General features: G+C 47.9%; 1 protein-coding gene across 1 annotated transcript in view; it reads right to left on the bottom strand.

Annotated features, from left to right (window-relative positions):
• Nucleotides 1-338: 338 nt before the first annotated feature.
• The window catches only part of PEMT (phosphatidylethanolamine N-methyltransferase), a 44,313-nt gene continuing 34,006 nt past the window's right edge, over nucleotides 339-10,645 (bottom strand). The window contains exon 6 of the mRNA XM_087728611.1: nucleotides 339-842. Within this exon, the coding sequence (XP_087584737.1) occupies nucleotides 794-842 (49 nt within the window). The 3' untranslated portion in view covers nucleotides 339-793. The remainder of the gene's footprint in view (nucleotides 843-10,645) is intronic.

Raw genomic sequence — 10,645 nt, 5'->3', positions numbered from 1 at the left:
GCACCAAGAACACCTCAAGCTTAAGCAGGTCAGATCGTGACCCAAGGAGATGCCTTCCTCAAAACACGCTAACCTTGATTTGTGACCAACATGGTTAAGGTTTGTTTATGGCTTTGCATATCAGACCTTTGGTGATTTTAAGATCTTTAGGCATGGCCCCAATCCAGAAAATGGAAGAATCGCATTCCCAGTTGTAGGTCTGTTGCGTGAATACAGATCCTGCACATTCACAGGGAGTCCATGCCTCCCGGCTGAAGCATCCAATCCCTTCCCCCCTCCCCCCCAAATATTATGCACCCCAGTGGCTTTGTTTCTCCTGTCAAGGAATGTACACACTCTGTGCTTTTTCATACTTTCAATCTCTCTCTTTGTACGTGTCCCACACACGGTTCCAGTTAGATAAACCACTCGGGGGTCTCCTGCCTGGGCCGCCTTTCTGATGCTCTCCAGCCTATAATCAAAACATCCAGAACTGCGCAGCTAATGGAAAGAGCTGAAAGCCGAAGGGAAGCAAACATCGGCATTCAAAAGCCCCCTTGCTGGGCCTGTGTGTTTGCGAAGTCTTTCCTTTCAGAGTTGGGCTGTCGGTCAAACAAACAAAACAAAAATAAGAATGGGGCCTGTTGGGTGTGTTTGTGTATTTGTTGAGGAGTTTGAGGAATGCGACAGGAGCCAGGCTGAAGTCCTCTCATCCTATCCAATTGTCCCATCTGGGAGACCCCAGCAGGCCAGGCAATATGTGGCCAACCAATCCCAGCGTTGGGGGAGGCCTTCGTCAACTGGTGCGGTGGCCTTATTTACACTTCGGTGCTTTCTTGCGGTAGATTTCTTCGGTGAAAGGCCTAGGAGAGGGAGAGGGGAGATGAGGGGGGGGTGAGGGAACGGGGCACCGGGGTTTGGTGGGAAGGGGGAGCAAGGAAAAAAAAAGTGGTGAATATTCAGAGGTCCTACTGCCCTCGCCTTCTCTCTCTCATCTCACCTTGGTCAATGTTCTCAACCGTAGCAACTTTAAGCTGTGTGGACTTCAACTCCCGGAATTCCCCAGTTGAAATCCAGACAGCGTCAAGTTGTTGAGAAAAACTGGCTTTTTTCCCTGGGCAAAGAGGTCATCGTAACTGAAAAAGGTTGATATGAGCCGGGGTGGCGCAGTGGTTAGAGTGCAGCACTGCAGGCTACTTCAGCTGACTGCAGTTCTGCAGTTCGACAGTTCTAATCTCACCGGCTCAAGGTTGACTCAGCCTTTCATCCTTCCAAGGTGGGTAAAATGAGGACCCGGATTGTTGTTGGGGGCGATATGCTGACTCTGTAAACCGCTTAGAGAGGGCTGAAAGCCCTATGAAGCGGTATATAACTGCTATTGCTATTGCTAAATGGCTGCCCAGTCTGTTCTTAAAAACTTCCAGTGATGGAGCATCGACAATTTCTGAAGGCAAGCTCAGAAATTATCCACGGGTTAATTGTCCTCAGTGTTGGGGAGTTTCTCCTTAATTCCAAGTTGCTTCTCTCCTTGATTAGTATTCCACTATTGAGCAATGTCGTGAGATTCCTTTGATCAGTGAGAAGTTATTGATCAATTGAGCTTCATCAAAAGACAGAAGCAGAACTCATAGTGGAACTAAACCCAAGTTCTGGGTTGAACAGGGTTGAACGCCCCCTATAGCATCATAGAACGTAAACACTAAACCATACAATGGACCCAGCCTGTCCCACTCTTCAGGCTGATTGGCATTTAGCCGGCATGCAAGGAAAGACTCAGAGTGTGGCCATCTCACAGGCCCCGCGTGTGGCTCAGAAGAATCCATGGGTAAACCTCCCCTTCCTTTTATGAATCACTTCTGAATGAATGACCTGGAAATATCCATAACTGCCGGCATATGATTAACACAGCCGGAGAGCCTTATTCTAGGGACGTGTGGGGGTAAATTCATCAACACGTCAATAAAACTTGCAAAGCAGAAGGTTTTCTTGGGGAAAGTTGGACCGCACATTATTATACACGTTATAAATGTTCTCGCTGGTGGGTTGTTCCCCATCAGGAGCTTCAACTGACCAAACGAAACATCAGCTCCAGGTTGGCCCACCTGTTGACCAAACTCTGAAAAAAACAACCTCAGGTGTTGGCATGGGAATGGCCTCGATTCTCCACGCTTGTAGAATCCCTCAGTCTCACTGACCCAAAACAGGTTTATCATTTGAAGGGAGGAAAATCCGAAGATGGATCTGGACCTATTGAGCTGGTGGGCCTGATAGGGCAGGTTAAGAATGACTTTCTTCTCACCTGGTTGAATCAGAATCAGAATAGAGCTGGGAGGGACCTTGGAGGTCTTCTAGTCCAACCCTCTACTCAAGCAGGAGACCCTAGACCATTTCAATCAATCAATCAATCAATCAGAATAGAACTGGAAGGGACTTTGGAGGTCTTCTAATCCAACCCTCTACTCAAGCAGGAGACCCTAGACCATTTCAATCAATCAATCTATCAGAATAGAGCTGGAAGGGACCTAGGAGGTCTTCTAGTCCAACCCTCTACTCAAGCAAGAGACCCTAGACCATTTCAATCAATCAATCTATCAGAATAGAGCTGGAAGGGACCTAGGAGGTCTTCTAGTCCAACCCTCTACTCAAGCAGGAGACCCTATACCATTTCAATCAATCAATCAGAATAGAACTGGAAGGGACCTTGGAGGTCTTCTAATCCAACCCTCTACTCAAGCAGGAGACCCTAGACCATTTCAATCAATCAATCAGAATAGAACTGAAAGGGACTTTGGAGGTCTTCTAGTCCAACCCCCTGCTCAAGCAGGAGACCCTAGACCATTTCAATCAATCAATCAATCAATCAATCAGAATAGAGCTGGAAGGGACCTTGGAGGTCTTCTAGTCCAACCCTCTACTCAAGCAGGAGACCCTATACCATTTCAATCAATCAATCAATCAATCAATCAATCAATCAGAATAGAGCTGGAAGGGACCTTGGGGTTCTTCTAGTCCAACCCCCTGCTCAAGCAGGAGACCCTACACCATTTCAGACAAATGGCTGTCCAGTCCCTTCTTGAAAACCTCCAGTGATGGAGCACCCACAACTTCTGGAGGCAAGTTGTTCCACAGATTAACTCTCCTCACTGTTAGGAAGTTTCTCCTCAACTCCAGGTTGCATCTCTCCTCGATTAGTTCCTATCCATGGTTTCTTGTCCTGCCTTCTGGTGCTTCTGAGAATAGGTTGTCCCCCTCTTCTTAGGGGCAGCCCCTCAAATACTGGACGATGGCTATCACGCCCCCCTTAGTCCTTCTTTTCCCTAGACTAGCCAAACCCAAACTGTTCATATGTTTTAGCCTGGAGGCCTTCAAACATCTTAGTTGCTCTTCTCTGCACTTTTTCCAAAGTCTTAACATCTCCACATTGCTACGGGGTGACCAAAACTGGATGCAGGATTCCAGGTGTGGTCACCACATCCAAAAGAGTATTCTGGAGAGCAGGAGATGGCAACCTCTTTTCTAAGTAAGATGTTCCCCACTACGACTTGTATCAACCCCAACCTCCATGTATGTCCAAGGATGACTATGAGGGAAATATGCCAGTGAAAACATCCGGAGGACAATCCTAGATTTGATGACCACGGTAGATAACACCAAACCACCTCTCTGAATCATAGCCCACCTTTATATTAAGTCCGCTGGGAAAACCACAGAAAGTAGGTTAACTGAAGGCAGGGAGGATGGAGGGGTGAGGAAAGACACGGCCCCCTTTCTCAACACAATTCCCTCAAATGAAATCATGCCTCATTATTTTTTTTTCCACCCCGTATGGAGGCCACTCACCCTTCGTTACAGCAGAGCAATTGCCTAGCACAGAGCACCTCCACGGTCAGGATGAGACCCACTGGGCTGGAGCTCCTGATTGAAAGAGGCAGAACAAAAGTTGGGAAGGGGAGAGAAGGGTGAATCAGCAAGAGAGACACCGAAGTCATCCGGTTCCCCCCACTTTTTCCCGACAATACCCGAGGCTGGGAACTTGCCCGTCCACAGGAAAACTAGGTCACCTGGTCAAAAAAAGTTTGCAGAAAAAGAACAACATTGTAAAAAAAACAATAATATTTATCCTGACCTAATTGAGTCATAACTCCATTAAGTCTTGGGAGGTGGGAGGATGGGAGGGTGTCAGTGGCTTTGGCTATATTAAATAATGTGATTTGGCTCAGTGGAGGTGGAGCTACGAGGACAAAGCTGGGAGATTATGACGGCTCCGGAGAAGTTGCTTATGCAACATGGGGAGGGGGAGGAGAATGGCTACAACGGAGCAGAAATCTCCTCCAAATCCAGGGCAACAATGTAGGCCAGAGTCAGAACAGGAATGGATGGGTCTCCAAGGAAGACCACCACCCCCAATAGGGTCTTGGGCCAACACATTTTTCTTTCATAAGAAGCAGTCCTCCTGGCAACGTTCTTCCAAAATTGGTTTATCAATAGCAATAGCATTAGACTTATCTACCGCTTCATAGGGCTTTCAGCCCTCTCTAAGCGGTTTACAGAGTCAGCATATTGCCCCCAACAACAATCCGGCGTCCTCATTTTACCACCTCGGAAGGATGAAAGGCTGAGTCAACCTTGAGCCGGTGAGATTTGAACCGCTGAACTGCAGATAGCAGTCAGCTGAAGTGGCCTGCAGTACTGCACTCTACCCACTGCGCCACCTTGGCTCCTTATCATCCAACTTCTGAAGCTTTCTAGGCCTCGATTTCTCTATGATGGAAAATGATCATCAGTGGGTGGAACGATGGGTTGGCTGATTAAGAGCCAAGGTGGCGCAGTGGTTAAATGCAGCACTGCAGGCTACTGCTAGATCAGCAGGTCAGGGGTTCAAATCTCACCGGCTCAGGGTTGATTCAGCCTTCCATCCTTCCGAGGTGGGTAAAATGAGGACCCAGATTGTTGGGGGCAATATGCTGACTCTCTGTAAACCGCTTAGAGAGGCCTGAAAGCCCTATGAAGCGGTATATATGTCTACTGCTATTGCTATTACTGCTATTGATTATTTAGGGAAGACCAGAAAATTTGCAGCTCAGGGATGGACTGTGAGGTTCTTGGTGTTCTCTGAGCTGGGCTGCTTTCTCGCAGATGTTTCATGACCCAACTAGGTAGCATCATCAGTACCAAAAAGAAGTGGGATCTGCAGAGAGGAGGAGGAGGAGGACTATGGGGTCCTTGGTGCTCCCTTAGCTTGGTTTTCTTCCTTGCAGATGTGAAACATTTTCTTGCAGACGTGAAACATCTTCAAGAGAACAACCAAGCTCCGAGAAAACCAAGGATCCCACATTTAGGGGGCAACTGGGTAGTTTCCAGATGTTGCTTGACTGGCAGTGCTGAGATAATACAAACAATGCTGGGGGAACTTCTAGAGGGCCACCACGTCCTCCGATTCAACTTTAGACCTGTAAACCTCTCAGGTCTGGCTTTCAAATGAGATGTGTTTAGAAATTAACTTTTCAAAGTACTACTCCCTTTCAAAGAAAATGTCATTTCACCCTGCTTACCACCCTACTTTTGACAAGAGGAGCCGAGGTGGCACAGTGGTTAGAGTGCAGTATTGCAGCCACTTCAGCTGACTGCTTAGCTGCAGTTTGGCGGTTCAAATCTCACCGGCTCAAGGTTGACTCAGCCTTCCATCCTTCCAAGGTGGGTGAAATGAGGACCCGGATTGTTGTTGGGGGCAATAATGCTGACTCTGTAAACCGCTTAGAGAGGGCTGAAAGCTCTATGAAGCGGTATATAAGTCTAACTGCTATTGCTATTGCTATTGCTATGATCCTTGCCAGAACAGGAGCCGGCCTCCGCCCCTCCCCCCCTCTGGTCTCTTTTCCAAGACAGGTCCCTGCTCCCTTAGCAATGAAGGAGAAGAGCAGGCGCATCTCTTCAACTTGGCCTTCTAAATGCCCAGCCGTGATTTCCTTTTTCATCTGGCGTTTAATGAGTAATGCTGGTTTAATTATTTATGCTTAAGAGGCTACATGGCTGTCTTCTACGTTGCCTTGGGGGGGGTCTTTCAAAAAGTTGGCCCCGGAATATCTTAAGTTAGGCTAACGTTGTCCGAGGAATTCTCAAGCGATCTCTTTTGGATCCTCTCCAGGAGAAATGTCAAAAATCATCCCAAAAGTGCTTTCTTCAAGATTTTCTGGCTTTTCATTTTTGTAAAACAATTTTTTAAAAAAATCTCATACCTACATTTACAAGTATACATTCTCACAGCTGCTATTCACATTGTGCTTTAACACTTTTACGCATTCATTTTTCCATATACAAAATTAAAACATATAATCGGGATTGCTTTGCTTACCATCCCATACACCACAACCCTACTTTCCTTTCCTCCCTCCCTCCCTTCTTCTCTACTTCCTTCTTTCCTCCTCTCCTTTCCCTTTCCTTCTTCCCCTTCCTCTCCCCTCCTCCTCCTCTTCCCCTTCATTCCCTCTCTCCTCCTCTTCCTATCCCTCCCTAACTTTCTGGCTTTTCTTTGGGGAGGTTTCGCTTCTCATCCAAGAAGCTTCTTCAGAGCTCCAAGAATCTTGGATGAGAAGTGAAACCTCTTCAAAGAAAATCCAGAAGATCCAGATGCCTCTTCAAAGAAGCACCTTTGGGACAACCATGACCTGTAGGACGGAGAACCTCCATAGGATCGAAAGTACCACTAAATCTACTCACTCCATCTAACCTCCACAGAGGCTTCTGCTCAGGGGCAGGGCACCCAACAGATCGTTTAATTCCCAAAATTGCCACTTAGATAGGATTTGTAGAAACTTGTGGGAAAGTGGTTTAAGTTTTTGATGCGTTATTATTCAATTTGACACCCTGGAGCTGGCAGTCAAATTGGGCACCAAGCAATTTCCCAAGACAAACTTTTGACAACATTGGAAAACTGTTTTGATTTCACCTCCACCTAATCTGCTCCTTTCTTCAGCCAAGACTAACTCATGATGTTGTTTCTGCCTTAATCCCTCTTAGAAATGTGTAGGGAGGAAACCTTCTACTGTTTGCCCCCCCCCCCACTAACCTAACGTTGACTTTAGCTGTAGAAGAAATAGGTCACCGACCAAAGGAATAATGAATGGGCATGATTAAGCAGATGCTAAAGAGGGCTCGGTGAGTGGCAGACCTTCTGATGGAAAGTGGGGTACCGTGTCCAGTCTCACAGGTGCCACACTGGGAAACGCTGAGAGAGAGAGGAGAGAGAGAGAGAGAGAGAGAGAGAGAGAGAGGGAGAGGGAGAGGGGGAGGGAGGGAGAGAGAGAGAGAGAGAGAGGGAAGGAGGGAGGGGGGAGGGGGAGAGAGAGAGAGGGAGGGAGGAAGGGAGAGAGGGAGGGAGGGAGAGAGAGGGAGGGAGGGAGAGAGAGAGGGAAGGAGGGAGAGAGAGAGGGAGAGAGAGAGGGAGGAGGGGAGGGAGGGGGAGAGAGAGGGAGGGGAGGGAGAGAGGGAGGGAGGGAGAGAGAGAGGGAGGATAGGAGAGAGGGAGGGAGGGAGAGAGGGAGAGAGCAAGAGAGGGGGAGAGAGAGGGAGGGAGAGGGAGGGAGAGAGAGAGGGATGGAGGGAGGGAGAGAGGGGGAGAGAGAGGGAGAGAGAGAGAGGGAGAGAGAGAGGGAGAGAGGGAGGGAGGGAGGGAGAGAGAGAGGGAGGGAGGGAGAGAGAGAGGGAGAGAGAGGGAGAGTGGGAGAGAGAGGGAGAGAGGGAGGGAGAGAGAGAGAGGGAGAGAGGGGGGATAGGGGGGGGAGAGAGAGGGCGGGAGGGAGAGAGAGAGAACATTTAAACACTAGGGAGTGGAGATCAGATGGGCCAACTCTATTGAGCCAAAACCAGAATCGGTCAACAACTCATCTAAACAATGCTGAGGATTGAAGATTCATTTCCTGGTTCCTCTGTCGGATTCACCCACGGGGATCCGCCTCTCCAAGAAATGAAACATCAAGGGGATGTTTCAACATCAACATCAACATCAAGGATGGCCTCATTCCACTGCCCAGTTATGAAAGCAGGCCAGAAGAAAAGGGGGTCACCAAGCATCTATTGAGGATCCTGTAATGGAGAAGATGCCCCAGCTGTGAGACTTTCATAACCGCTGGAGAGGAACAGCAGGACCATAAAGCTGAGGGCTGCGGAAACAAAGAACCGCTGGAAACCGCTGGGCCTTCCAGTTGAGAAGGAGAAAGAGTGCAAAAAGATGGGTTCCATTAAGACGTCCTTCTCTTCAGCAGCCTGTGGAATTCTATAATTATGGCTTCTAAATGCTTTCCCAACATACGCGGCAGATCAGAATCTATTCTAGCTTTGAGTTGGCTTCATTCATTGCAATCCAGCCGGCAGGTTTAAGCTCCAGCCAGGCTTTGCAAGAGGGTTGAAACTAAACCATTGTGGGTTCTCTAACCCTGGAGATTATTAAGAAGAGTCCATGGTCTGAAATTGTATAGAGCCTCCTGCTTCAGCAAGAGGTTGGACTAGAAGACCTCCAAGGTCCCTTCCAAAGATGTGGTTTGGTGCTATCTACCCTGGTCATCAAATCTAGGATTGTCCTCCGGATGTTTCCACTGGCATATTTCCCTCATAGTCATCCTTGGACATACACGGAGGTTGGGGTTGATACAAGTCGTAGTGGGGAACATCTTACTTAGAAAAGAGGTTGCCATCTCCTGCTCTCCAGAATACTCTTTTGGAATGTGGTGACCACACCTGGAATCCTGCATCCAGTTTTGGTCACCCCGTAGCAATGTGGAGATGTTAAGACTTTGGAAAAAGTGCAGAGAAGAGCAACTAAGATGTTTGAAGGCCTGCAGGCTAAAACATATGAACAGTTTGGGTTTGGCTAGTCTAGGGAAAAGAAGGACTAAGGGGGACGTGATAGCAGTCGTCCAGCCTTTGAGGGGCTGCCCCAAAGAAGAGGGGGACAACCTATTCTCAGAAGCACCAGAAGGCAGGACAAGAAACCATGGATAGGAACTAATCGAGGAGAGATGCAACCTGGAGTTGAGGAGAAACTTCCTAACAGTGAGGAGAGTTAATCTGTGGAACAACTTGCCTCTAGACGTTGTGGGTGCTCCATCACTGGAGGTTTTCAAGAAGAGACTGGACAGCCATTTGTCTGAAATGGTGTAGGGTCTCCTGCTTGAGCAGGGGGCTGGACTAGGAGACCTCCAAGGTCCCTTTCAGTTCTATTCTGATTGATTGATTGATTGATTGATTGATTGAAAAAGTATAGGGTCTCCTGCTTGAGTAGAGGGTTGGACTAGAAGACCTCCTAGGTCCCTTCCAGCTCTATTCTGATTGATTGATTGATTGATTGATTGAAATGGTATAAGATCTCCTGCTTGAGCAGGGGGCTGGACTAGGAGACCTCCAAGGTCCCTTTCAGTTCTATTCTGATTGATTGATTGATTGATTGATTGAAATGGTATAGGGTCCCCTGCTTGAGTAGAGGGTTGGACTAGAAGACCTCCTAGGTCCCTTCCAGCTCTATTCTGATTGATTGATTGAAATGGTATAGGGTCCCCTGCTTGAGCAGGGGGCTGGACTAGAAGACCTCCTAGGTCCCTTCCAGCTCTATTCTGATTGATTGATTGATTGATTGACATGGTCTAGGGTCTCCTGCTTGAGCAGAGGGTTGGACTAGAAGACCTCCTAGGTCCCTTCCAGCTCTATTCTGATTGATTGATTGATTGATTGACATGGTCTAGGGTCTCCTGCTTGAGCAGAGGGTTGGACTAGAAGACCTCCAAGGTCCCTTCCAGCTCTATTCTGATTGATTGATTGATTGCAATGGTATAGGGTCTCCTGCTTGAGCAGAGGGTTGGACTAGAAGACCTCCAAGGTCCCTTCCAGCTCTATTCTGATTCTGAACTCCCTTATTTTGGTAAACGTAGAGTATTATCCAGTTTTTGTTTCCCCAGCAAAAGAGAGACTTTCTATCTCTCACGCACAAAGAGCTTCTAGGAAGCCTGTTGGAACCTCAAACTGACCTCATCCCTGGATGGAGATGAAGTCACCGAGATGTTGCAGTGGAATTAGAGTTTGACTCCAGGAAGATGATTTAAGGAGGGAGCAAAGAGCCACTCCTCCCTCCTTCTAAACAGTTTGCATTTTGGGAGGGCAGCCTAAACCGATTTGGGGGACCTGATGGAGCTACATCTTGAGGGGGAAGATGGAAGGAAAGAAAGTGGAAGAGAAAATTAAAATAGCCTCAGTTAAACTTCTGGAATACGGCTCCGTAATAGATTTGCGTCATTAGTCCTTAATCACGTTTCTCCCCACAGGCGAGCTCATTTTCAGACCCCTTAATAAACATGGATTTTCTTCTCCTTCAAGGGGAAAAAAAATTGGTTGTCAACAGGAAGGCTGCGTAAAAGAGGACGCTCACACTTTCCTACGGGGCCAAGAGGAGAAGGAAATACTCAAAGCTTCTCCATTTTTCTTGCTCCAGTTTCTTCTTCCTCCTCCTCCTCCTCCTCCTCCTCCTCCTCCTCCTCCTCCTCCTCCTCCTCCTCCTCCAGTCAGTGTCTCACTGATCAAAGGCCAGGGAGATCTCACTAACATGGCTCAACACCAGTCTAACTAATCAAGGAGAGAAGCAAACTGGAATTCAGGAGAAACTTCCTAAGAGTGAGGAGAG

This window comes from Thamnophis sirtalis, unplaced genomic scaffold (assembly GCF_051295495.1).
Source record: "Thamnophis sirtalis isolate CommonGarterSnake01/CBP01778 unplaced genomic scaffold, rThaSir2_p1.2 scaffold_14, whole genome shotgun sequence".
Taxonomy (NCBI): Eukaryota; Metazoa; Chordata; class Lepidosauria; order Squamata; family Natricidae; genus Thamnophis; species Thamnophis sirtalis.
The sequence above is the reverse complement of the archived record's forward strand: the minus strand, read 5'-3'. Positions and strand labels throughout refer to the sequence as shown.